General features: G+C 52.9%; 1 protein-coding gene across 10 annotated transcripts in view; it reads left to right on the top strand.

Annotated features, from left to right (window-relative positions):
* Positions 1-26,375, top strand: part of CLASP1 (cytoplasmic linker associated protein 1) — a 264,293-nt gene extending 237,918 nt beyond the window's left edge. For all 10 annotated transcript variants that reach the window (XM_039234904.1, XM_039234903.1, XM_039234905.1 and 7 more), the window contains 6 exons: positions 267-513; positions 3,219-3,409; positions 5,113-5,241; positions 17,264-17,470; positions 18,670-18,786; positions 26,141-26,375. In XM_039234904.1, the coding sequence (XP_039090835.1) occupies positions 267-513; positions 3,219-3,409; positions 5,113-5,241; positions 17,264-17,470; positions 18,670-18,786; positions 26,141-26,227 (978 nt within the window). In that variant the 3' untranslated portion in view covers positions 26,228-26,375. The remainder of the gene's footprint in view (positions 1-266; positions 514-3,218; positions 3,410-5,112; positions 5,242-17,263; positions 17,471-18,669; positions 18,787-26,140) is intronic.
* Positions 26,376-27,727: the final 1,352 nt, after the last annotated feature.

The raw sequence follows: 27,727 nt of genomic DNA, 5'->3' as shown, positions 1-27,727 counted from the left end.
ACCACCACATACAAAACAGACTTGACACGTAAATTAACAGACTTTGCATGTAAATTAGCGAGTGGAGAGGGGAAAACGTAGGCATGTTCAGTTCCTGCTGAGGCGCTTTATAAGTTAGGTGTTTGTAGGTTGAAATCCTAGGAGCTATCCTTTCGTCAGCAGCCAGATGTGCAGGGAGAGCTCCGGCTCTCCTAATATTTGTGAAAACGTAAGGGAAGAGCATGTTAAAAGTCCTTAAAAGGAACTGACTGCGTGCTGTGCCTCAGGTGTCCCGTGATGGTGGGGTGGCGTCGCCCGCCACGGAGGGCCGAGGAGGCAGCGACGCGGTGGAAGGCGGCAGGACGGCCCTGGATAACAAGACGTCCCTCCTCAACACCCAGCCTCCACGCGCCTTCCCTGGGCCGCGGGCGCGGGACTACAGCCCCTACCCCTATGCGGACACCATCAGCACCTACGACAAGACGGCCCTGAAGGAGGCCGTGTTTGACGATGACATGGAGCAGCTGCGAGATGGTTTGTCTTTCTTGGCTCGATTACCCCCGCCCCCTATCCCAGCATGTTCCCCTGGGGCTCTCTCGCGTCAGGGTGGCTCTGGGCCTGGAGGGCAAACGGAAAGGCAGACCGTCACTTGGGTGGCTGCCGACTGAGCTCCCGCCATGCACTGCAGCATGGAAGGCACGGCTGGGCCCACAAGCACGCACACACAGCCCCTGCCTTCTGGACGCTGGCAGCCTGCTCGTGGAGGCGGTCCTGAAAGCAGGCCCCACACGCTGGCCTCACCTTGTGGCTGCACACCACACTTCCTGTGCAGCGAAGGAGGGTCAGCTGTGCCCCTCGGGGAAGGAACGAGGGCCTGAGCGGAGGTCAGAAGTGCCGGGGGAGTCACAGTCAGTGGGCAGGGAGCAGGGGCCCAAGCCCTCCCAGCACAGGCTCGACGTCCGTGTGTGCTATCCCAGCCCCGTGCTGTGAAACAAAGGCCCTGGGGCACCGCTGGGGGACCCCCCCCCCTTTCTCCCACACCGACATTTTAACCGGGCCTTCCCGCAGCTGTCTGCCTTGTCGCTCCAAGACGGGCTCTGGCGTCTGCTGAGCTCCTGCACTCCCATGTGCTTGCAGCTCACCTGTGTTCCATATGTACGTATATATCTACCGAGACAGAAGGGATTATTCCCATTTCACAGGTTAAGAAACTAATATTCAGAGGGTTAAGTTATTTGCCCCAAGTGTAACCTGCTTGGCACTAACAGGACCAGCCTGATGTGTGCTTTGTTTTCGGGCACTTGTGTTAAGACCAGTGTCCGTTACTGAGGAACAAGTGAGTTAAGCGTGCATTGGTATGATGGTGTTTTTATCTGGAACTTAATTTGTTCTTTTTTCACCTGATTGTCACATTCACGTAATAGTCATTTTTAAAAAATTGTATGTGTGTGTCGGTTTGTTTCCAAGCCTTTTGTTTTGTTTGTGAGTTTTGAATGAAGAATTAAAATCAGCACCCTAAATTAGAACTCTAAACAGTTAGCATTTACTGTGTGTCATGAAGTGTAGAGCTTGCTGGGGACACGGAGGCAAATGAGACACAGTCCCTGGCCTCAGAACAACTCATGGCCTGTCAGAGAAAAAGGACTTAACAGTGGCACTAGAAAGAGGGGGTGCCATGCTAGAGCAGATGCTGGTTTCCGTGGGGCGCCTGCCTGGCTTATTGCAGAGCGCGTGACCCTTAATCTCAGGGCATGAGTTCAAGCCCCGTGTTGGGCGTGGAGCCTACTTTAAAAAAAAAGAAGAAGGGAGAAAACTGTGCTCTCACAATGGATCAGACAGTGATGGGACCCTAACACAGAAGTGAAGTCCCGCAGTCATTTGTTTTTTTTTCTTTCTTTTTTTTTTTTTTTTAATGTTTTTTTTTTATTTATTTCTAGGAGAGAGAGAGAAAGACAGCGCGAGCAGGGGAGGGTCAGAGAGAGAGGGAGTCACAGACTGAAACAGGCTCCAGGCTCTGAGCTGGCAGTCAGCACATAGCCTTATGTGGGGCTCGAACCCACGAACCGCGAGATCATGACCTAAGCGAAAGTCGGACGCTTAACCGACTGAGCCACCCAGGTGCCCCCCGCAGTCATTTGAAAGCACATGTCCTGGCAGTTCGTTGTGGGTGGCCGGTGGGTAGTGGCTAGTACGTTCCAGGGCAACCCCAGGGTCTGTGTACTGGGCCCTAGGCTATTGGCTTGGTGCTTACTATGAACTGCACTTTCTAGGAGTAGTGGGCTGTTTCCTTTTATTGTTCATAGAATCGACACATCATTTAACTTACCCATTTGTTGGTCTTGTTAAAGATGGAACAGAGATTGGAGTGTTGGTAGTTATGTATTTACCAACTGCATAAAAGGCTTACTAAACTTACTCAGCTTACGTCAGGCTTACCAACTTACTAAAGGCTTCAAAAGAAAGTGGGAAGGCAGGGGGGAAATGATTGAGTTCTTTAACATTTCAAACTTCCTGTGTGTTTGTTTTCTTGCACTTCAGAAGCTAAAAAAAAAAAAAAAGTATACAAATTTAAGTAGTTCCTGATGATTTGTCTTTGCCTTTTCCTCCTTTCTATCGAAAGGAACTGTTCAGAGTTGGGGTGTGCTAAATGTTCATGGAAAGAGACAGGACAGGTCTTTGATGATTGAAGTCCTTTTGCTAAGTGGTTTTGGCGCGTTGTGTAGTCTGCAGACAGTCCACGCATTGTCTAAGCACCTTGGTTAGTATTTGTTTGCTGTGCTGGTTACTAAGCCCTGGATACTTGGGAAGGGAAGGAATGTCAGAGAATCAGACGGGTCAGTGAGGAGGGCCTGGAGGAGAATGTGCGCACGTCAGCGGGTGTGACCGCGGGAGGGGACTGTCCAGCGGTGGCCTGACTTAGAGCTGCTGCAGTGGAGAGAAAGTCGGGGGAAGGGACTTTCAGATGACTTCTCCTGCTTGTCTGAACCAGAGTGGGGAAAGGTGGTGAGGGAGGGTAAGGGTGCTGATACTGGTACTTGACACCTGTTCCCGCATCTCTGTTTTTTCATATTTGGTGCGACGGCCTGCTGAGGGTGTCAAAAGTGGGCAGCAAAGAGGGTGCAGGGCCTGGGAGGGGTGATGGAGGAGGGGCCGCCTCTGGGAGAGCGGAGAGCAGGCGGAGGGCATGTCCACGGCCGAGTCCTCGTGAGGTGACTCGTCCCGTGCCGGTGTCTCTCCAGTGCCCATCGACCACTCTGACTTGGTGGCTGACCTTCTGAAAGAGCTGTCCAACCACAACGAGCGGGTGGAGGAGCGGAAGGGCGCCCTGCTGGAGCTGCTCAAGATCACGCGGGAAGACAGCCTGGGCGTCTGGGAGGAGCACTTCAAGACCATCCTGCTCCTGCTGCTGGAGACGCTCGGAGACAAGGACGTGAGGCGCCTTCCTCCCCCTTCCCCCTTCCCATGGGACGGGCCGTTTAGTCCCGTTCTGCTTGCCCGTGGCTTCAGCTGGGCTTTCCGTTTTGCGCCCACTGTCGACATGAACACATTTCCCCAGTATTTTCTGAGCACCGGTTAGCGAGGCCGTGTTTCTGGCAGAGACAGGCCCCATTCCTAGCTTGCTTCTGTGCTTGCTTGTTCTGAACTGGGTTTGCAGGAGCTGCAGGGAGGCGTGCGCCTGCCTCACGTTACCGTGTTTAGCACAACGTTTCTTACACCTTTGTTAGCATGGAACAGTTTTTTACAGTGAGGTTTCTTCCTGTGTGAGTTTTAGGTTTCATGCGTAACTGAGAAATAGAGACGTTCAGTTTTTACAAGACCCCCTGGGTGCTGCCTTCCTGGGCATTCTGTGCAGGTTCAGCCGGCACATGGGAGCAGTGCCGGTAATTTTAACTGGCTCAGCAAGAAATTCTAGAGCACAGATTATGGTCTGTTATCTTCTGTTATTTTTTAAATAAAAAGTCCTCTTCACACTGTGACACGTGAATGTGACCGGCGAGGAATTTGTGCCGTGGCCCGGTCCGTAATCCACACTGGGCACCACGCAGGTGGCTGCTAAAGCGGGAGGTAACCTAGTCAGAGCCCTGCATTCTCCGGTCCGTGCGTGGTGCCTTACGCGGAGCAGCAGCAAACACTGGGAATTATCTGAATGAAGCTGTAGAAGTAAAGTTCCACCTCCGCATCGGGCTTTGTGGAGGCTGCGGAAAGGACGAAGTAGGTGTGATGAAGAACTCCAGGGCAGGGCAGGTGGATTTTGAGGAAGCTCTGCACAGCCCACGGTAGAGGTCACTCTCGGGGTCATGGTGGTGGGGACTTTGACGGAGGACGCATGGCGGGGGGCAGGCGAGTGTCGTGGTGACTGTGATTTCTTTCCTATGCTCCAGGTTAGTGTTGGGGGGGGGGGAGTACAGATGGAAGGACAGTGACGGAGGTGACCCCCTTCCAGCCTGCTGGGCTGGATCCACCCCTTTGGGAGGTGAAGTGATGGCAGTAGGGAGCGAGTGGGTAGACAATGCGTCAGTGTGCAGGTGGTCCAGGCGAGTGACAGAGAATTAGGAAGCACTCAGTTTGGTGCAAACCCACCTGCTTTTAGTGAGATTAGGAGCCTGTTTAGAACGGTTTTCCTTCCAGACAGTGCAGCTTGGGCCTCAGACCCCTCGAGGCGAGTGCACAGGACCCTCGGCCACGACCTTATCACGCAAAAGGTCGGAAGTGAAGATGGGTCCATGGCTGCCACACAGGCCTTGTTGATGGAGTGGCTAGATGTGTGTTACCTGTTCTTTACCAAGGGTAGTTTGCTACCTGCACCTCAGAAAAGCTGGGAACCCTCCAGGAGACTGATAATGACCTTAGATGTATCGTCCTCATTCGGTCTCACGTGGCCCTCTTTTGGCTCATTCCAGACACCGCCATCAGGGCCCTCCTGGACGCTGGGCCCTGGGAGTGTCCGTGCAGGCATAGCGCCTGCCTCTCGCCGCTGGCTACCTGAGCCTGTGCCTCAGAAGCAGTGTGACCACTGTCCGGTGCCGGCCGGGTGCCAGGGGGTACGGGCCCGGCTGCCTGGTGTTGCTGCCTACTGCATTAGGGAAGCACTGTGGGTAGTTGCTGATGTCTTCCCTTGCTTGTGTGCCACAGCATTCCATCCGGGCGCTGGCATTGAGAGTTCTACGGGAAATTCTGAGAAACCAGCCTGCAAGATTTAAAAACTACGCCGAGCTGACGATCATGAAGACTCTGGAAGCCCACAAAGACTCCCATAAGGAGGTAAGCCAGGCCTCTGGCCCCGGAGCCAAGTAAACGGGTCTGGGGGTGCAGTGAGGCTGTGGGAAGACAGGAGTACGCAGCCTGAGACAAGGAGTCACTCCCTTCGGGGAGTGGGAGGATGCCTGGGTGGCTGAGTTGCTTAAGTGTCCAACTCTTACTCAGGTTGTGATCTCATGGTTCAGGAGTTCAAGCCCTCCATGGGGCTCTCTGTCAGCGTCGAGCCTGCATGGGATTCTCTCTATGCGCCTCCCCTGCACGCACACACACTCTCTCTCTCTCAAAAATAAGTAAACATTAAAAAAAATGTTAAAGAAAAAAAAGGAGTCGCTCCCTTAGAGCTTGGCTCAGGCTGTGGCGCAGGGTGGCAATCCCAGTGGCGGCTGAGCCCAGGTGCTGTCAGGGCCTGGTGCCACTTGGTAGCTTCCTGACTTCCTTTCTACATGTATAGGCCTGATGGGTCCCTCAGGGATTTCCTGGTCGGTGGTTCCCAGTCACTGTAGTCAGAAGGAGGGGTCTGCCCTTTCCTGGGGGCACTCGGCACCTGCCAGACCAGTGTTGGGCAGTCGAGGCTGGCTCGGAAGACAGACGTGCCTCCTTGCTCCACGACCTCTGACAGGCGCTTTCGGCTTCCGAGTCTCACTGTCCTTGTGGATAAGGTTAGAGGTGGATGTTGTCACAGTTCTTGTGAGAATTGAGTGACACGGCCAGTGATGACAGAGGTGCTACATATGCCACGGCTGTCTTCCTCCCTCCCCTGCCTTCCCCTCTCAGTTGCCCCCTCTGCACGATCGGGACGAGTGGAGGCAGCCGTGTCCTGCCTCTCCCCCTCACTCGCGAATGTGTAAAATGCTAACCACCTGCCCTGGCACCTCGGACGCCCACCGGAGAGCTGGAACAACGTGTCTCTGTGCCCCACACGCTTACAACAGGCCCCGAGGACGCTCAGGAAGTCATCGGCTCATTGCTCACTGCAGCGTTCAGGCCCCGGGGCTCCCCAGTCCTCCCAGTGCATAGGGACCGACAGAGAACAGTGAAGTCCGTCACACCTTTCCAGTCAGGGGCCCTGTGGGAGCCAGAACTGTACACCTAGAGGTTTAGAAAACTTGCATGGGTTTTCCGAGTGACACATAACCACTTGTTCAGTTGAGTCCGCGGCTCAATGTGACTCTTGTGAGCACATTCCTGGATTAAGGGAATGGCAAGAATACGTCAGCAAAGACTCTGGACCCTAAATCGTGGTGTTTCTCTGTTTAGCAGTTTATGTGGCTGCCAGATGGGGACAGGGCGATCACGGACTTGGCAAGGGCAGGGGGGTCATGCTCTGTGCAGGCCTCTCCACCTGAGTCTTCGCACAGCATAGGCTCCTGAGGTGATAGATGTGCTTTTAAACCGTTAACGCTTCGAAAATCTGGCTTCGCCGTATGCTAGTGCACACCACTCCTGTTGGAGCAGAACACGTGAGCTGGTGTGGTCAGCGCTGTTATTCCTGCGTGTGGGAGGGGGGGCCAGGAAATGCCACCATCTGTCCGGCGATGCGTGACAGTTGTGGGTGGGACCAGGACATGAGGCAGGTTGTGTGTCTCTTAAGGGGCAGCCGGCCCAGCATGTGCATTTTATTTAGTTACTTATTTTTAAGCCTAACAGCTGCTGCTTAAATACCTGATGAAAAAGTGAAGTAAAATTGATTGTTTTCTTGCACACGTCTGATGCTGGTTGTGTCCTCTGGAGAGAACCCGTGGGAACGTGGCATCAAGGTGAAGCTCAGCCCTCCGTGGTGTGTGGCACTGACTGTCCCCTTGGAAGGTGTCTGTGTCTAAAGCTGGCTTCCTGATCTTAAACTTTTGAGACTTCGCCAGTGGACCCTACAAAGTACGAGTGAGCAGAATTAGATAATCCATTTCTCACTGAGCTGTTTTCTGGAGGGATCTTGTTTTTAGAGGTGTTTTTCCTCCTTCAAAATGAGAAATTCAGTAGAGAAAGTTCTTTGGTGTGAGGTCCTTTAAATTGCCTGAGGGACAGAAGCAGAAAGTACCTGTTGCTTAAACTTAGCAGCCCGCAGGTGTCACCTGGGACCCCTAACCCAGGCTCCCCGCACTACTGTTGTCACTGATCACCTGATTGCTCTGGCGGGGAAAGCACCCTGCCCGGAGGAAGAGAGGGCCCTACTGGCAGGCCTGCCCTGCTTTGCCTACTTTCACACCCACCTTGAGTGTCCTTGTATGTCCCTGGTGGAACTTCATGCTGTCACTTGGCCGGAAGCCCCTAACCTCAGGCACGTGTGCGTGCATAGGGTTTAGGTATGGTTTTTTGGTTTTTCTTCTGTTACAAAATTCTTGTCGTTTTTCTCTTCTTTTACCCAGACTATCCCCATCCATTCCCTGTTTTTGTTCTGTAGGGCAGAATAGTTGGACACACATCCGGTTTGTGCTGTGGCCATCTTGTTGGCATAGACTGTTTATTGCACACGGTATTTCTCTAGTTGTTATGTTTTCTCATCACTACAGTCAGACGTGGTTCTGAAATTTATTGGGAAGGATCTAAAATGTTTTGAAACCCAGTGTCTGTATCAGTCATGCAGAGCAGGGTCCGCTCCCAAAGCATATTCATTCCGTTGAGCCCTCCTGGAACTGCCCTCCCTTAGGGCACAGACAGAACCCAGGCTTCAGCAGGACCCGGCAGGCTGACCCCGGCTGCTCTGAGACCTTAGCCCCCGCCATCCCTCCTTGCCCACCATGGCGGTGGCCACACCATGGCGCACACTGTTGAGTGGCTCTGGGACAGTAGCGGATAGGGACAGCTTACCGAAATGCCATTTCTAGAAGTTGAAATTTGTCATAAAAGCTCTTAGGGGAGATGACTAGGGCAGGGCTAATGAGAAGACAGCTTATTTTCTCATCCTGTAAGCCCCAATGTGTGTTCTCAGGGAACCGTGCGTGGAAAACATGTTTGTTGACTCGGAAATGTACCAGGCACCAGATCTCGCTCCGACGACCGCACCTTAAGGTGACACAGGCCTGGTAGCACCATAGAGGATTTGGATACCAACATAGAGTTTCTGTTGAAGAAGTTGGTGTTTGTCTGCTAAGACACGGTTTCGTGTTCCTTATTTGAATAAGTACAGCTCCTTCGTTATCTAAATCCTCCTTTTTACCTGTTTAGTAAACACTGTTACCAAGTGTCAGTGTGTCCTGGTGAAGTCACCAGGTTTGCGGCAGTGTTCGCTTATAGCAGTCTTCAAGGCCGAGGACTGCTTAGTGACCTTAGAAAGCGAGTCAGTGGTGCAGATGCGATTCCAGGGTCAGCACGGGCTCCGCCTCCTGAGGCGGAAATCTGGTTCCCAGCCCACCACATGTGCCCTGCCCAGCTGTGTGTCAGGCCTCGTCACCTCTGGGTGAGCCTGTCCCAAAGCTTGACCGTCATGAGACCCCCCAGGCAGGACAGTGTGGAGACAGTTGTACGCTGTATGAATGTTGCCATGGGACACTGTGTTCGACATCCTTACCTGTTCGGAGGCACCTGGTTCTCGGTAAGCCGTTGGCACACAAGTCCTGAACCATGTTGTCCACACTTCACACGAGAACTGCTGTTGATCCCAGTCACTGCATCTCACACAGAGTCCCCGAAATGGGGACATGCTTGGTGTTTCCTTAGACTTGAGGGAAGCATGAACTCTGTGCCTTGAAGATGTTCTGGAATTGAGGTGTTTGTTTGCTTGTTTTTGAGAGAAAGAGGAGAGAAAGTGCATGCGAGCACATAAGCTGGGGAGGGACAGGAGGAGAGAGAGAGAGAATCCCAAGCAAGCTCCAGGCTCCAGAGCCCGATGCGGGGCTCGATTCCAAAACCCTGGGGTCATGACCCGAGCTGAAATCGGGAGTCGGACGCTGACCTGACTGAGCCTCCCAGGTGTCCCTATAATTGGAACTTTTTGATCATTGGGTGTAGTAGCTTTTTCTGACCTTGGCCACGTGAGTGAATATTCAGTTATATTTGTCTATTAAAGGAAGGAAACGCGAGCATCATTTCGTGTCCCGTACTGGGTCACCAAGTGTTCCTTCATCTGGGTGTTTAAGACGTCAAAAGTCCAGCCTCAGGCAATTTGACTTTTGGGGGGAAGCTGGATTCGCAAATGAATATAAAACAACCATTGTTCGTTTTTAGGGGCTTTCTTTTTAAATCTGAGAAAGTTAACTTTATATTCTAGGACTATAAGGAATTAGAAGTAAAGCTAACCCAGAATTATTTTAAAAATAAAAGAGAGCATTTCAGGGACTGGTTTTCCGGGTTCTGCTTCATCCTGCTGGTATGAGGCGTTCCGTGCAGGCCTCTTGGGTTCTGGCCAGGGAAGAGTGGTGGTGTGTCAGAGGGAAGACATTTTGTTTTAGCAAGCTGACAATTCTCCTTCAAATACTGATAAAAGTCACTGTCCGACCATGACTTAACCAGCCTCCTGTCTTTTGGGATGGTCCTTAGAAGCCTCCCGGGGCAGTGACCACTACCATGACCACATGTTCATGGTTCTGGAGAACAATGCATTGTGTGAACCTGGAGAAATTACTTCACCTCTCCTGGACCTTGGGTTCTCTTATCTGTTAGCCTAGGGAGTGGACTAGATGATTATCTGTGTCTCATCCAGCCTTGATGTGCTAGAAGTTGCTATTAAGTAACAAACCTACATTCACAGGTCCTAAATATCCAGCTTTCCACCCCCGAGCCCGATCTTGGGATGTGGCTAGAAACCCCATTTCCTTTGCACGTTTTTGCTCTTTTTAACAGAAAGGCAAAAACCAGAATCCTGCGTAATCCTTTAAAGGCTGAAAGTTGCTGAGCTGACAGTCTGACACTAAGAGCACAAACTCTGGTAAATGTTTTATTATTGGAGGCAGGAGGCTGGAAGTGGGGGCCAGGGCTCCAGGCGTCAAGGAGCTCATGGTTTCTCGAGGTTAGAGCAATGTGCGGCCCAGGGTGAGATGCGCAGGGGGTTTGGAGCTGGCGGGAGGGGCCCAGGGTGAGACGTGGGGGGCCTGAAGGTGCTGCAGGGCTGCAGGGTGAGATGCGTGGGGGGTCCAGAGCTGCTGGAAGGGCGCAGGTTAAGACCCGGAGCCATTGGAGGGGCCCAGGGTGAGAAGCGCGGGGGGGGTCCGGAGCCGCTGGAGGGGTGCAGGGGGAGACGCGGGGGGGTCTGGAGCCACTGGAGGGGCACAGGAAGCCTGCCTGGGGCAGTTAGAACCTGAGCTCGGCCACGTCAGGTCGCCAGGGAGAGAGTCCCAGCAGCGAGCCGCACAGCGTGGCCAGACCCGGGGAGCATGGGCTGAGAAGACATGCCTGGGTTGACTCCGCAAACCAAGACTGCCTTCGTGTTCTGTGTGTCAAGTGGAGATGGCCGTCCTCGCCCCCCAGGCTTGCTGGGAAGTGCTGGGCATCATGTCCGGTTCTGAACGGCAGCGCCGATCGCTGTTCTTTGGGGCCGGTGACTGGACCCTCATCTCTGGAGAACTGCGCCTCCCGTTCACTGCCTCTTGGCTCCTGCAGCTTCAGAAACAGCGTCCGACTAAGAAACCGCTCCTACGCAGAGACGGGCAAGAGGGCCATTGGCGAGCGGCAGAACCTTCGAGTCTGGAGAGTGGAGGCCTGGGGTCTCCTCTTACTTTTGCCGTTCATTCGCTGGCTGTGCGGCTGTGGGCAAGTCTCTGGAACCCTCTGCGTGTGTCAGGAAAGCGGGCGCTGGTGAGCAGGGGTCAGAGACGTGTTGTGCCCTGTCAGGCTCACAGCATTGAAAACTGAAAGTGCGGCCTCCTCTCCCCCTTCTATCGAGGAAAGTAGACCGACTCTGAGTACAATTGTTGTCAGGCTTCATAAAGTTTACACAAAGCACGTATGACGGTACTTTTTAAAACACATCTAAGAAGGCTATTGAAATTCGATTGAGTACATTTTAAAGCACAGTTTGTGTCTTGGGGCTCCTGTGCTGGCTGAATCTATCTGTCCACACGGGGGTAGCCGTCACACTGTCACCCCAAGTTCCGAGAGATGGACATAGGAGATGCGGGAGACGGGCCTTCTGTGTGCTGCTCACCTCTCCGTCTGAAAAGGTTTAGCTTGTCTCTTTTTTTCATTGTTTTTAAGCTCATTTATTTTGAGAGACCGAGTGGGCTAGGGACAGAGAGAGGGGAGAGAGGATCTCAAGCAGGCTTCGCACCATCAGCTCAGAGCCCGATTCGTGGCTCGAACTCACAAACTGTGAGATCGTGACCTGAGCTGAAATCAAGGGTCAGATGTTGACCGACTGAGCCATGCAGGCGCCCCTAGTCTGTGTCTTTTGTCCTTCCTGAAAGGCCGGCCAGCCCAGTATCCAGCAGTGTCCTCTGGGACGGGACACAGCCACCCCCCTGGCGTGTCTCCCACCTAACTGCCTTTGAGAGAGTGTGTTGCCTAGGCTGTCTTTGTTAGACATTGTGTCATTCATACTCTGCCTCCAGAAATGTTCATGTGCATCTTTTTGGGGGAAAGCACTCCTTAAGTAGGAGTGGAGATAAGGTGTTACAACAAGATCACACGGACATTCTTGATTCACATTTTCCCTCTCATTGTTCTGATGAGAGAAACCGAGGCCTAGAAGGTAGAAAAAACTTCCTTCCACACCACCTCACTAGTCGATGATAGAACCAGGTCCAAAACTGGAGTCCGTGGACGTTGAACCTGGAGCGTTTTTTGTTTTTTTTTTTTTCTTTCCTCCCTTTCCCCCTCTGGTATGGCACTGAGCCTAGCTAAGTGAGGACTCACACGCAGCTTTACATCCTGGAATTCAAGGGAGTGCCAGTCTTTTACGAAGGGTGGAATCTTCCCCAGGACACTGGTGGATACCACACCTCACTGTCTGCCCTGATCCCATTTGTTGTGAGGTCTTTGTAGTTTCTCCCCAGAAGGTGGCACCAACCTTTTCCTTAGTTTCCGTGTGATTGAGACGCTGAACTGGGTTTGCCGGATTGGGAAGAGTTCTTTGATGCCAGTTATTATTTAGGAACATTTGCCTTTTGGGGGGGTTGTTGGGTTTTTTGGGTTGTTTTTTTTTTTTGGCATTAAAAAAATGTTTTCTTATTCAGCCAATTTTTCTGGTGTGTCTGTGACAGAGCCAAATCAAACTTTGGGTACTTAAAACAGTCCAAATTTTGACAAGTTCTATGCTCTGAAAGAAACCTTATCTCTAAGCAAACATTCATCAATATTCTGAGTAATGATCTCATTTTGTAAAAAAGTCCGATAAGGAAACTCTGCTTTCCCTAGCTAGCTTCACTAACCTTGAAAGGAAAGAATCCCCACGTTTCTAACCAGACTGTAGCAAAATCAGACCTAGAACAATTTTGATCACGTCAAGGTGGATTATAACCTGCTTGCTGCTGCTGTCTCATAAATATGCCCCACACCACCCCCCTTTTTAAAACTCTTGCCACTTCTGGCCACCTTGTCTGCTATCCAGTATTGTTCTCCTTTCTTTCTGATGCCCATGTTTACTTTTCCTCTCTGTTTGCTTACATTTATAATCTTCGCTTCTTATGTTACATAGAGCACAGGGGCAGAACCTAAAGTTCACCCCGATTCAGGCGCCTTGCCAGACGCTGGGGGCTTGGCGCCGAGAGGGAAGTCCGTGGAACACCTAGCCTGCGCCTTGGCAGAAGCGGGGTCTGCCTTGGGAATCTTGCCGCAGCCTCCATTAAGAGAGACGGCCTCAAACTTGCCGCCTTGAAGTACACCTGCTGGCTTTCTGTTTTCAGACACTTTTCAGAAAATCTTTGTGTGTTAGATGCATTGGATTAAATGCTTCATGCAGGTGACATCAAGAATTGCTGGGGTTTTATACGAGGAAATTCTCCTTGCTTGTGGGTCTTGGCTCAGCAGATCTGAAAGTCTGCTGACCCGTGGCTCCCTGTGGGGTAGCTCAGTGTCACCTGAATGTCAGGAGAGTGCCGACAGGCTGGAGGGAAGGAAGGAAACCTTAGAATGGCGCCCTTGCGATGAGCCTGCCGGTATATTTCCATGTCTCACCAACACTCTCTGCATCCCAAGGGGCGTGGGGCACTTGTCTGCTCCCGTCAGGACTGTCAGGTGGCACTGCCCGCACCTGACTCCCAGTCCATCTGCAGGGCCATCTCCTACCCACAGAGCTACCTCCCATTCCCCAGCGGGATCTTGACCATGGGCATCAGTGTTTTCCGCTTGGGACATCCCTGTGAGGTGATCCGGTATTTTCTGACCCTTCTGGTTTTGCCCCATGTTTAAAAACTAAGACACAAACTCCCTTCAATCGGTGGCACTCAGCTTTCTGAGCAGTATGTTCGGACACTTGCAAACAGTAATTCCGTAATGCTTGGCTCTCCCAAATACACCGGGGCCTGCAGCCACCTGAGGGACGCGCGTGAGCTGAGCAGGTGCAAAGGCACTTCATCGGAGGGTAATTGGTTGCACACTGGGAGCCCCTCTTCAAACAGTGGAGTGCTAGGAAAACACTAGCCTGAACTAGTCTCCTTTACAAAGACAGAAGGGCCGCCTTCCTGGTGCGTCGCCTGGAGTGGGACCCTCCAGGCCTCCTACAGCTGACTTCGCCACAGCCCCAGGTTGCTGGCTCGGAGAGATCCTGCCTTCCCTCAGTTCCCGGGCCAGCTCTTCGGTGGACCAGTGGACTGAGTCCGTGCAGCCCAGTGGGTGTGCCCCAGAGGCGACTTTGCCGGTGCAATTGTTTTACCGAATCTGTACACCATGGGAGAGCACGTTTGACAAGCATTTGTTGAGCAGCTCGTGTCTATCGGACGCTGTGCCGGGCAGGGGGGTAGAAAGGTAGCTGAGGTGGGAGCTTCCTTCAGGGAACTTACTGTCTAGTGGAAGAGTCCACCTGAGCAAGTGCAGCGGTGAAGGTGCGCACGCGGGACCCCGAGGGAGACCTGGCCCGCCCGACAAGAGAGCAGCAGTGAGCGACCCCCAGGAGCAGTGGAGGGGCTGGGTAGTCAAGGGCTCTGGGAAAGGACCGGCCAGGCATGGGCGGGGCCTGCCCGTGGCTCAGTGTGACCAGGGCACGGGGACAGGGAGGGCAAAGACACCGCTCTGGATGCGGGCAGGAGGCCTTGCGTGCCGTATCGACACACGTGGGCCTGGTTTCAGGTTAGCTTTGGAGAGATTCTTGGGGGGTGGGCAGACCCATGTGATGCGCACACTAGCCAGTTCGGGGAGCGGGGGAGGTCCTCGGGACAGAGCCCTGCTCCCTGGCAGCCTAGGAACTCCCAGGTCCTCCGCTGTGCCTCCTGGTGGCCCCTTACCTGCCGTCCTTTATTTGTATGCTCTCTCTCTCCAAAGTCTACCAACATCAGTGTTTCCTAAATCCCCATTTTAAACCTTGAGGTTCAGACCGACGGAGAGTCTTGCCAGAGCACTGAACTCAGATTTGTCTGCTGCTCTGTTCTCAGAGGCCAAGAAGGTACCCCTGCGACGTGGAGCTGCCTCTCCTGGGGTGAAAGTTTAAAGGTCGTGCATGCACAGCAGGGCCGCACAGAGCTCTGCTTTGGGGGGACCTGTGTGGGAGAAGCTGCACTTCGCAGGGGATGGGGTTGGCAAGAAAAAAATCACAGCAGGCTTCCTGTAAATAGTGTCATTCTCGTGTGTATGTGAAGTGGAAGGTGCGGCCATCAATGAGACTGAGGACAGGTCCTGCTTGCTGCCTGGCCCAAACCATCCACTTACAGAGGGGAGCAGAGGCAAGGAGGGCTGGCCCCGCGTGGCCAAGGGCCCTGGGACTGGAGGACCCCCCAAAAAACACCCAGGAAGTCTTGTGCAGACGTCACTTCTGCGTCCCGCCTCTTATCAACTTCATCTGACCCCGGCCGACTGCGAGCACTCCTCAGCCCCCCGCCATCTGGCCCACCCTGCCTGGCACCGTGTCATCCTGCTTCCTGTGACCTGAGCCCTGAGCCCAGGCCCTGACACATGGGGGTGAACGAGTGCGTGCATGATGCACAGAACGAGGCAGACGATGGAGGAGAAACTGCTCTTGTGGACTTACTGGCAATAGGGTTCTTTGAAATTAAAATGGCCTCTGTACAGTGCTGTGCGCCCAAGCCTGAGCTTCCACGCGTGTAACAAGTGCAGACAGATCTTGGGTGTTCCTGACTTGTCTTCTCTCACATGCACAGCATTTACTCTTGGCCGTGCTGATCCTGGTCCCCGTTTTGACTCTCGGAAGTATCGACGCATAATCCTGACGTACGCCCCATGGGTGTATGCACTGTGTCCCTGAGCAGGATGGCCACGCGACGGGGCTGTGAGCTTACTTAATGAGACCCCTAGACTTTGGTCAGTGCCTTGAGGAGATAGCAGGTCCTTCCAGGGAAAGTTCCAAAGGCCTCTAACGAGAACTTTGAGAGTTCAGGAAGGTAGGCCTTCAAGTAGGAACGTACCCTCCCTCAGGCAGACAGAGTGAAGTTCAGTCCATCTGTAAATGGTGAACTCCCGGTATGTGCCAGGCCTTACTATGTACTTCGGGGTACTGCGGAAGTGCCCCAGCCCGTCTCCTAGGCCTTGGAGCCTGTTAGGGAAGAAAGAGATACACTTCGAAATGTTGGCAACAATGTAAAGCAACCGACGTGAGGTGCCAGCAATAGAGAAAAGCTCTACAAGTTGAGAAGGGGAGGTCATCCCGCCATGCAAGGAGGGTGCATGGTCGGCCACGTTGGTGTGAGGGTCAGCGAGTTTCCTGAATTGCACAAGAGAGCTTGCAGAATCAGGAGGCGAGCAGAAATAGCTGTAATTATTATAATGACCGTGATAACATTCTGTGTTACAATATAGAGGCACCGGGCTCAGCCAGCACCCAGGGGGTGCACTCCATGCTGGGGCTCAGATTCCGGCCTGGAAGATGAAGGCCACCTGCTCAAGGCCGCCTGCTCCCGGGGTGCAGCACCCCGTCCTCCCCACGCCCCCTGAACCAAGGGCTGAACCGTGAACTTTTCCTGATTTCAGAAACACACTTAAATTTTTATGAATGTTTTCCTTACTGTGAACTAATATTGCTATAACAGTTTCTCATGGCAGTGTTTTAATATAAAAAATACGAATAGGAAAATAAAATTACCCATAATCTTGCCCCTCTAAGACAAGGCGGGAACATTTTGTGCGTTTCCTTCCAGGTTTTCTGCAGTGTTAGATGTGGGGGTGTTGGGACGCGAGCAGCCCAGGGAGAGCTGTGCCATCGTACAGCGTGACCAGCCCTAGAACTATCAGGCTTTTGTTTTAAGTTTATTTTTATTTATTTTGAGAGAGAGAGAGCAGGGGAGGGTAGCAGAGGGAAGGGGAGACAGAATCCCAAGCCATTGCGGGGCTCAGCCCCACGAACTCTGAGATCGTGACCTGAGCTGAAGTCCAGAGTCAGATACATCGATTTTTAAGTGAGATGAATTTGCGCCCCCTTGTGTTGGAAGAATTCCCTTTCCTGCTCAGAAAGCAGAGCGAACACACGGACCAACGCGGTACACTCTGGGAAGGGAGTCCTGTTCACCGGGTAGTGTCGCCCCAGCTAAACTGAGCTGCGGTTGTCCCAAAGCCGGGACTGCAGAGCCCCGAGATCTGACCCTGCCCCTCCTTGAGTGAGCGGGCAGTGGTCAGGGCCTTGCGGTGACCTCGTGTGGTCTCCGTGTCCAAATTTTCCTGTACAGAGACTCTCTGAAAGCGCTTTCCTGTACAGAGACACCCCCCCAATCCGATTCGGCAGGGCCACAGTTGGGCCAGGGAACTAGCAATTCCAGCACGTTCTCAGGAACATCACAGGGGAGGCTGCACTTGGAGAGCCACTTCTCCGGGGTTTCCTGTGCAGTCTGCATTCCTGCCTTCCTGTGCCCCTTATCCCCGAAACCGCCTTGCTCCCGCTGACCTGTGCAGAGTTAGCCGAGGGCATTGGCTGACCTCCAGCATTGGGCTTCCGAAGCCAGGCGGCGAGGCCACTCAGTCTCTGGGAGCTCACGTGTTTGGGGCCCTGGTGTTTCAGGTGGTGCGAGCAGCCGAAGAGGCAGCATCCACACTGGCCAGCTCCATCCACCCGGAGCAGTGCATCAAGGTCCTGTGCCCCATCATCCAGACGGCCGACTACCCCATCAATCTGGCCGCCATCAAGATGCAGACCAAAGTCGTGGAGAGGATTGCCAAGGAGTCCCTGCTGCAGCTCCTGGCGGACATCATCCCCGGCCTGCTGCAGGTGGGCCCATGGGGCCGGAAGGCCGGGTGTGGGGGCCGGGCCCTCCCCACTTGCCTGAGGGGCGGCCAGCGAAGGGCGGGCACTGGCCTGTGCTTCGCACCCGCCTCGGGCCCTCTGTTTTCCAACATGCCCTCCCCTGAGTGTGGCAGGAGTAGCTTCCCAGCAGCCTGGAGCTGTGGCTCCAGAACGAGCTTTCTGTTTGCTGGAAATATGTTTTGGTCATTTTTGCTGCTGTCGCTCACGCCTTCAGCAAACCCTTATTGCACATCTACGGGCCCCAGCCCCGGGCTGGGTGGCACATCCTTGGGCCCCAACCCCGGGTACGGCGGGCCGTGGGGGTGCCAAACCCAGTAACGGTCCTTTCTCTGCTGTCCAGCAAATGTTTACTAGGAGCCCTCTCAGTGCAAGGCATGTAGTTAGACTCTGGAAGATAAAAGACATTTGCAGTGCACAGTGTGTCCCCAGGGCTGTGTCAGCCTCCCGTGGGACAGGGTGTGACCCTGCGGGCAGCTGGCAATGGGGGCACCGAGTGCAAGTTACTCTAGGTGCGAGTGGGGGTTTCTGAGGCCAGAGGCCAAGAGGTGATTTCATAGGGAAGTATTCACAGAAGAGCTGGTGTAGACGTGGGCCCTGCAGGGAGTGGGGAAGGTGGAGAGAAATCAGCTTCATGTAGAATAAATGCTGCTGCTTGCCGAGCGCTTGGCTCGGGAGTTCAAGTGCAGACTCTTGGGACTGGGTTATCCCAGGCAGAGGGAGGACAGAGGCTGCAGCATCCAGGGCCAGGCAGACCAGTAGACGGAGGCCCAGATGTAGACACGCAGGTATCCAAGCTATTTCTCCCTCAATTTCCTTCCCAGATCTCTCCCTCCCTCTCTTCCTCTCTCCCTCCCTCCCTCTCCCTCTCCCTCTCCTCTTCCTTCTCCCCGACCCACCTTTCTCTCTCTCAGTGTGTGAGGCAGCACGCTGTGCAGGGAGGGCCTCCCTTTCCCACCTGCAGACACCAGGCCAGCCACTCCAGACCCTGTGAAGCGGTGACGTCCCGGAGCCAGCGCTGCGGTTTCACTGGCATATGGCAGTCGTGTCGTGCTTGCCAGCGTCAAGTGCGAGGTTGAACCATGAGGGTGTTGTGGAGACACTGATGAGACATTGACCATGAGGCGGGTCTTTGATCTCATCTCCTGTCCCTTCTGACCCCGCAGGGCTACGACAACACCGAGAGCAGCGTGCGGAAGGCCAGCGTGTTTTGCTTGGTGGCGATTTATTCCGTAATCGGAGAGGAGCTGAAACCTCATCTTGCGCAGCTCACGGGGAGCAAGGTATATGTGGTGTCCCGCCGGCCCGCTCGTCTGCTGCGGGCTCTCCCCTGTGCCCACTGCATTCCTCCTGCCTTCATGCCAGCATCGCTGCGGGGGAAGGACAGGTCCCCACGTCCGCCGCCCTGTGCACAGAGCTCTCATGCCTAAAGCCGAGCCGCTGCCCCCCCTCCCCCATGTTGGAATTGGTGGAATAGGGAATAGCAGGCGGAGGAGAGCGGAGAGAGTGCCTGCTGGTTAAACATAAACTTTGGTCAGCTGAGCCAGCCCGGCGACAGCAGGAGGCGCTCCAGCAGGAGATGCAGGGGCCAAAGCCAAAGCCCGGACCTCCGCAGGCTGTGTGACAGGGCCACCAGGGGCTGCCCATGGGCAGTGCGGCCATGTGGAGTTGAGGGCAGTCCGGGGAAAGCCTGCAGCCAGAGGTGCCCTGCTTGCTCCGTATGGAAGGGGCCCGTCTTTCCAGGCAGAACCGTTCCCGTGACATGACCCCACGTCCTGGCCAGAGCCCAGCTTCCCCAAGTGCCGGCAAAGCCAGCAGGCCTCCCCCCTGCACTGCCAGCACTCCAGGCTGCCGCGTCCTGTCCTGGGCGTCATGGGGCGGGGAGCAGTGCCCCTGATGGCCCCCTGGGTTCCAGTAGTGTCCACCCCTCAGTCGTGACAGTCCCTGTTGAGGCTGCATGCAGCCAGGGAACCCCTGCCTGAGCACCCCGCCCTTACTGCCTGAGAACCTTCCTGCAGACAGAGCTCAGCGCTGGGTGGAAAGGAGGTTGGGGGGCCGCCCCGCCTGACTGTGTTTGCCCTCCCTTCTCCCTCTCTTTCCTCCTCACTGACCTTCCCTAGCCACCATCTGGAAGCCCCTGAGCCAAGAGTCCCCAGCAGTGTGCTAGGCCAGGGACCCTCCTCTGTCTCGGGCCTCCATTGGCTTGTTCTAGGCAGTTCTGGCAGCAGCGAGAACTGGAAGACCCTATCCGTGAAGGGATTCGAGTTGTACGGTTCAGCTCGGATAACAGTAGCCCCGAGTTTTGTCTGCCAGGCAAACTGTCCCGCCCCCTCACTTGCCTCTTCTGCTAATGGACAAGAAGACAGTGTTTTTCTCGTCCCTGTTGTGCAGCCGACCTGCCGGCGTTGCTCTCAGCAGCAGCCTTGGCTCCTGAACCCTGTCCTGACCTGCACCAGTTACAGCTCCGGTCCGTCGGAGGGCGTGGGGAGGCCACTAGGCAGCCCACTTCATGCCGTGCTCCCAGTCCTCAGCTGTGGCAGCTCCGGCGCGTCGGCGTGCGCTTCATAGACGCGGCCGCACCTCTCCCACCCGACGTCGGTAGCTGCAGACGGTGCCAACACGGCCTCGGCTTCCTAGACAAGAAACACCGTCTAGAGCTGTGGCTTCCTCATTCTCAGCATCGTGTGGCCCGTCAGAGCACTCTTCCATTGCTTACCGTGATACGCAGCTCCGTAGAGAAAGGCCCCACGTAGGTGGCGGCCAGGACACGCAAGGGCCGTTTTGAGAGTGTTCCATTGCTGTGGCAGCGGGGTCTATCATCAGGTTTGGGGTGAAACGCCCTGCCTTCTGGTCTCTACCTGCCCCCCCCAGTCATGTGACCTTCAACAAACTCGCTTTTCTTTTCCTCAGTTTTTTAAAAATGGTGGCAAAATACTCGTAACAAAATTTCCCATCGTACATGTTTGAGTGTACCATCTGGTGTTAACACACTCAACAGCGTCAGCATCCTCACCGTCTGTCTCTAGAATGTCTTCCGTCATGGAAAACTGGAACCCTACCCCCGTCGAGTAGTAATCCCTCATTACTCTGTCCTCCTGGCCCCTGGCCACCACCGTTGTACACTAGGCCTCTCTCAGTTTGACTACTCAGGGCCCTCATAAAAGTGACACCATCTGTCTTTTTTGTGACTGGCGTCTGTCACTTAGAATAATGTCCTTGCGGTTCATCCATGTTGTAGGTTTGTCAGAATTTCTTTCCTCTTTAAGGCTGAGTGATACTCCATTACATGCTCATACCACAGTTTGCTGATCCATTTTTTGGCAACGGGCGCCTGAGTTCTTGCCATCTTTTGGCTGTTGTGAATAATGCTGTTGTGAAAACACGGGTACAGGTACATTGAGACTCCGCTTTCAGTTCTTTTGCGTATACACGCAGGACTGGAATTGCTCAATTCTGTAACTTCTCCACAGCGGCTGTGCCCTTTCATGTTCCCACTGACAGCACCCGAAGACCTCAGTTTCCCCACATGCTCACCAGCACTTACTGTTTTCTCTTTCTTTGGTGGTAGCCACCCTACTGGCTGATACGAGGTGGTGCCTCAGTGTCGTTTTGATTTACATTTCCTTAATGTTCTGTTACATTGAGCATCTTTTCATGCTGGCCAGTTATGCATCTTCTTTGAAGAAATGTCTGTTCAACTCCTTTGTCCATTTTTGAATTAGGTTTTTTTTTTTAATTGTTGAGTTTTAGAAGGTCTCCATATACTTTGGATATTAATCTGTCTTTTGATGCATAATTTTTTTAAATTTTCATGAAGTCCAATTTATGTTTCTAGGAACTTGTCCATTTCACCTGGGTTACCTAATTTGCTGGTGTACATTTATTCATAGTGCTTTTAAGTTTATTGACTTTAATTTTTTTTTAATGTTTATCTTAGAGACAGATAGAATGCAAGCTGGGGAGGGGCAAAGAGAGAGAGAGAGAGAAAGGGAGACACAGGATCGGAAGCAGGCTCCAGGCTCTGAGCTGTCAGCACAGAGTCTGATGGGGGTTGAACTCATGAACCATGAGATCATGACCTGAGCTAAAATCAAGAGCTAGACGCTTAACTGACTGAGCCACCCAGGCACCCCTCATAGAGTTCTCTTATAATCTTTTTTATTTCTGTAGAATCAGTAGTAATGTTCCCACATTCATCAATGATTTTAGTAATTTGAGTTTTTTTTTCCTTAGGAAACTGAGCTAAAGATCTGTCAATTTTTTTTAATCTTTTCAAAGAACCAACTTTTGGTTTCATTGATTTTTCTCTATTGCTTTTCTATCTCATTTATCACTGTCCTAGTCTTTATTATTCTCTCCTTCTGGGTTTAATTTATTCTCTTTCAAGCGCAAGATGTAAAGTTAGGTGATTGATACGGGCTCTTCTTTTTTTAATCTAAGCTACACATTTCCTTTGCACTACATTTCTTGCATCCCATAAGTTTGGGTATATTGTTTTCACTTTGATCTGTCTCAAGATGTTCTCTAATTTTCCTTGTAATTTCTTCTTCGACCCACGGGCTCTTTACCAGTGTGTTGCTCGGTTTCCACAGATTTGTAAACTTTTCAGTTTTCTTCCTGTTACTCATTTTTTACTTCATCCAGTCCAGAGAAGACACTCTGTGAAATATCTGTCTTTGTGAATCTATTGAGACCATGTAGCCTTATGATAGTCTTTTCTGGAGCCTGAGCCAGGTGCACTTAGGAAGAATGTGTATTCTCTTGTTGGGCAGAGTGTTCTAGATGTGTCTTGTTAGAGCTAGTGGGTTTATTGGGGTGTGTAAGCCTTTGATTTCCTCGTCATCTTTCTGGTTGTTCTGTCCATCATTAAGGACAGGGTACTGACATCTCCAAGTGAACCCTTCAGTTCTGTCAGCATTTCCTTCTTATATTTTGCTGGCATGGTATTATACACACAACTATTGTATCTTCTTGGCATATTGACTTTTTATTAATATATAATGACCTTGCTTTCTTGTAAACTTTTTGATTTAAAGTCTGTTCTGTCTGGGACGTCTGCATGACTCAGTCAGTTAAGCGTCTGACTTCGGCTCAGGTCAGGTCATGATCTTACAGTCAGTGGGTTTGAGCCTCCCGTCGGGCTCTATGCTGACAACTCAGAGCCTGGTGCCTGTGTCGGATTCTGTGTCTCCTCATCTCTCTCTGCCCCACCCCCACTCACATTCTCTCTCTCTTTCTCTCTTCCCCAAAAATAAATACTTAAAAAAAAAAAAAAAGCTTTAAAGCCTGTTTTGTCCACCTTATTCGCACAGCCACCCCTGCACCCTGGTTACTGTTCGCATCAAGTCTCTCTTTCCAGCTTTTAACTCTCGACCGCTTTGTGTCTCAGTAGACCAGAGTGAGCCTCGTGTTGACAGTGTAGAGCCTGGACAGTGTTTCCTTAGCCATCCTGCCCCCGCTGTCTTGTGCCTGGAGAGGGTCACCATTTCCCTTTGAAGGGATGCTTGCCGCTGAGGAGAGACCATTGTCGTAGGCCGGCCTGCTTTTGCAGGGCACTGTGGGCCTTTCCCGTCCCGTTTCTCTGCGGCGTTCGCTTTTGGTACTGACACGTTTTAGTTCCCTCCCCGTTTCCTTTTCTGTATGTTCTGCAGCTGTTTTCTTAGCAGTTGCTGTGGGGATTACACATGATGTCCTGAGGTTGTAACGCTCTATGGTGTGAATTCACACCAGCTTATGGGGCGAGCGTCTAAACCCCAGCCTGTCATTGTAAGACCAGAGCACCTGTTCTGCTTCCATCAGAGCATTTTTGTGAGGCTCAAACACGACCAGCAGTAAAAGCTCCATGTGAACTATGGGACACGGACATGTCGTTATCTGTTACCATTGTCTCTTCGTACCCGCACCTGCGCTCTGGGCCGCACGAGTGGATACATCCATGGTTTTGATCACAAATCAGTGTAACGGTGTTTGCAACTCCTTTTTAATCAGGCTTTCACAGAAACACAACTGCCTTGTCTCGTAGAACATTTTTTCTTCTTTAAAACAAATCTACAATGCAACAAGTTCGTGTTAGGAACACTGGCTGTCTTCACTGTACCACCGAGGCATGTGGGAAACGCAAAGCTTTGTCCCGCCCTGGGGCAGCAGGACCACGTGCGGGGACGGGGCTGATGGTGAGGAGGCCTGCACAGCGGCCCGGGGAGAGGGGCTGGTTCGGGGGCCCCGCGGTCCATGACACTGCAGGCTGGCACTTCACCTCCAGAGCAGGGTGTCGCTGGCACCCGGCTGGCCCTGGCCACCTCACACTGAGCCTAGAACATTGGAATCCCCGTGTGAAATGCTGGCGCTGCCCTCAGAGCACAGGTCTGTTAGACATGGCAGGGGTCGCCTGAGTGGCTTCCTTGGTTGAGCTTTTGACCCTTGATTCCCACTCAGGTTGAGATCCTGGGGTGGTGGGATTGAGCCTTGTGCTGGGCTCTGCGCTGAGCATAGAGCCTGCTTGTGATTCTCCGCCCGCCTGTCTCTTTCTCGCTCTCCCTCCCCTCTTTGCCCCCTCTCCCATTTGCATGCTCTCTCTCTCTCTCACTCTCTCTCTCTCACTAAAAAATGATTGTAAAGAGTGGGGAGTGAAAAGCAAATGGTGACATACTCCACACAGTCACAGTAGGACAGCACTACGGAGACTGGTGTGGAGACCCCAGGGAAGGGCCCTCTGGGAGGCCACACACACGGCTGTTATTTCCGCCTCTGCAGCTACCTTTGCGTGAGCGGTCAGGGAGACAGCTCTTCCTAGGAGCTCTGCACAGTTGTGTTCCGGTCCCCACTTGTGGTTGGAGGGCCCACGTTGCCACATCCCACACCCTGAGCCTCTCTGCCTGGGTCTCCGTGGAGACCAGCCTCTCCTCCCTCGGATTGGCTTGCAATTGTTTCCGCATCATGGCTCGCTTAGAGCTGTGGATAGTAAATATTTCCTGATTCCCTTAATCTTGCAGGCTGTGTGTTACATGGATTGTTGTGGGCATTCTGCTTCCACAAACACTGGTTTCTTTTTATTTTTAGTATGAGCAGGCAAATTATCAGCAAAACATATTAACTTAGTGGCACTTGATAAGTATTTAAGAACCTACCATGTTATGCGGTGTTTTACATATTTGGAAGGTCCAGGGGTTCATGCTAAAAGCATAGCAGATCTCAGAAACAGCTGCTTTCATCGTGGAGCGCCGTGCCCCTCCTACGGGACGAGACTTAATGACAGGGTTGGCCTCAGCGAGCTCTCCTCTCGCCAGAGGGAGCAAGCAAGTGCACCACTAACTCCAGCACCAGGTGACAAGCGCTGAGTGGCCGTGAGGCTCCCATGGCACAGGGGCTAAAGAAAGGAACGGGGTATCCCGATGAGCAGATGGGGGGAGGCCGTGGAGGCGACCTGGCAGATGGGTCTCAGACGCCACGGCCCTTGGTCAGCCCAGATGGGGCAGAGGAAGGTGTGCGTGCAGAAGGAGCAGCTGCAACAGAGATGGGAAGGTCAGAAGACTGACCTCAGCCTTTCCCAGCAACCTCAGCCCTGGGGAACTGCGCCTACGTCCTTCTTTCCCTGCCGGCCTACGTGGGCCATTGGCCACAGTGGCCCTTCACACCTCTGCTTCTGTGAGCCCTTGCCCCCTCCCCCCCCATTTTCATTCCTTGGTGAGAATGTACTGCCCCTCCCCCTCCTCCTGGCTAAGACCCCCTCCCATCACTATGGCCCTCACCCTGGGCAGGTGTGCCGGATGCGTGTGTGTCGTGAATTTCTCAACCAGGGACAAGGGACATGCTCTTTTCTTACTGTCACCTGGGTGGGTTTTTTTGTTTTTTTGCCTTAAAACACCAGAAATTTATCCTGTTATAGTTCTGAAGGCCAGGAATCCAAAGTCAGTATCACTGAGCCTTAAACAAGGTGTCAGCAAAGATGCATTTCTTTTTTTTTTTGTTTTGTTTTGTTTTTTAATTTCCATCCAAGTTAGCACATAGTGTAGCAATGATTTCAGGAGTGGATTCCTTAATGCCCCTCACCCATTTAGCCCATCCCCCCTCCCACAACCCCTCCAGCAACCCTCTGTTTGTTCTCTATATTTGAGTCTCTTAGGTTTTGTTCCCCTCCCTGCTTTTATATTGTTTTTGCTTCCCTTCCCTTATGTTCATCTGTTTTGTATCTTAAAGTCTTCATATGAGTGAAGTCATATGATATTTGTCTTTCTCTGACTAATTTCACTTAGCATAATACCCTATAGTTCCATCCACGTAGTCGCAAATGGCAAGATTTCATTCTTTTTGATTGCTGAGTAATACTCCATTGTATATTCACACATCTTTTTATCCATTCTTCCGTCGATGGACATTTGGGCTCTTTCCGTACTTTGGCAGCGCTGCTGTAAGCATTGGGGGGCATGTGCCCCTGTGCATCAGCACTCCTGTATCCCTTGGATAAATACCTAGTAGTGCGGTTGCTGGGTCGTAGGGTAGTTCTAGCTTTAATTCCTTGAGGAACCCGCACAGTTTTCCAGAGCAGCCGCCCCAGCCTGCATTCCCATGGGGTTTTTTCACCTTCTGCCCCCCTGACTGCTTTCCTCCTGCTGACCCGTTTGCGTCTTCTCTTCGCAGATGAAGCTCCTGAACTTGTACATAAAGAGGGCCCAGACCACCAACAGCAACAGCAGCTCCTCCTCTGACGTGTCCACACACAGCTAATGGCGGCACCAGAGTCTCCTTGTGTTGCCCTAGAAGCAATCGGTGGTGCCTCTCAGAGACCTCTCCCCACCCTCCCCCTCATCGGCTGCCCAGTCAGTACAAGGAGGCCCGCAAATATTTATTACAATCAGTATTTTGGTCCCTTCCAGCTTTTGTGTAGAATCTTACTGGTATTGAATGTAAAGGAAGCAAGGCCTGCACTGCAGTCTTCATAGAAACGAATGGAATAAGAAAAGAGCCATACTTAGCCATGTCCCGTTCAGCCTGCTGAGATCACACTCCCGTGGGGGGGGGCGCGGGCCTAACGAACCAGAGCTCCAGCCACTTGGGTAGAAGGTAGCATTTTCTCCTAGTTGACAGCAGTTGAGGAGGGTGTGTTCACTCGTGCTTCTGTCTCATCTCGCTTGCTTCCTTCTGGATCCGGCCTGCGACAGCGGGAAGGGGCGTCCGTCCTTCAGGTGCGCTGCGAGAGCTGCTGAGAACGTGAGTCCCACCCCGGCGGGAAACAGGGAAGCCTCAAGGCGGCCTGTGAACAAACACGTGGGATTTTGCTTGGACCCTTTCTGGACCAGAGGCCCCTTCCCGGATGGCCCCCACGGCCTCTGAACACTCCACTCGTGCTGTCCACACCCAGAGCTTCTACTCGAAAGCACTCTCTCTCTCTTCCGTTTAAATCCAAACAGAGAAGCGAAGGTAAATCTCTAGTCTCCGTTGTCGGTGCCTAAAATGGCGCTGCGTGAAGCCCGGAAGACAGCGCGGAGGCGAGTGTGTCTGCGTCACCACCCAGGTGCTGGGGCCCTGTTGCTGCGTCAGGGTCTTCGGGCTCGGCGCCGTCCCCTTTCCTCGCCCCCCGCCCCCCCTCCCCGCCTCCGCCACCGCCGGAGCCGCTCGGCTAGGAGGTGTTCTCCGTCAGCCCGACGAATGGCGGCTCTGCCTGCCCAGGCTTGACTTCATGGCTTAATCTGGGATTAGATCAGGGGCAAGTTAGACACACCAGGTATCAGAATTGCTTTTTTAATATTATGGACGGAAGTACTTCATTGGTTATCTGTTGAAATAGTTTAAGGAGAAAGTAATGGTGAGCGGCAAACTACGAAAAACAGGATTTGAAACCCAGTTTTAAAGTTCCTTCGCTGAGAAATTACCAGAGAAACTACCCTTCCTAACCATTTTTCTTAAGGGTTTGCTCCAATGAGAGGAACTATAAAGATTTAGAGTCTGGCTAAATAAGTTTTGAGTAAAATTGTTAAAGCCAAGTGGAAATTCTCAGTGCAGTCAGGAACCTTCTCTCCTCTCTCTAAATTGGCCTGGGTTTCCCTGGGGAAATGCTGTGCTGGTGTTAGTGTGTAACGAGGTGTTTGCTGAGCCCCCCGCAGCCAGCAGCACCGAGAAGCGGAGACTGTGGGTCGTCCCCGCTGACACCCCCACACCCCCAGTCTCTGCCCCCCCTCCCCCCTCTTCCCCCCCCTCCCCCCTCTTCCCCCCCACCTCCCCCCTCTT

The sequence above is a fragment of the Hyaena hyaena genome, unplaced genomic scaffold (genome assembly GCF_003009895.1).
Source record: "Hyaena hyaena isolate Hyena2069 unplaced genomic scaffold, ASM300989v1 scaffold_91, whole genome shotgun sequence".
Classification (NCBI taxonomy): Eukaryota; Metazoa; Chordata; class Mammalia; order Carnivora; family Hyaenidae; genus Hyaena; species Hyaena hyaena.
This window is presented reverse-complemented; position numbering and strand designations above follow the sequence as displayed.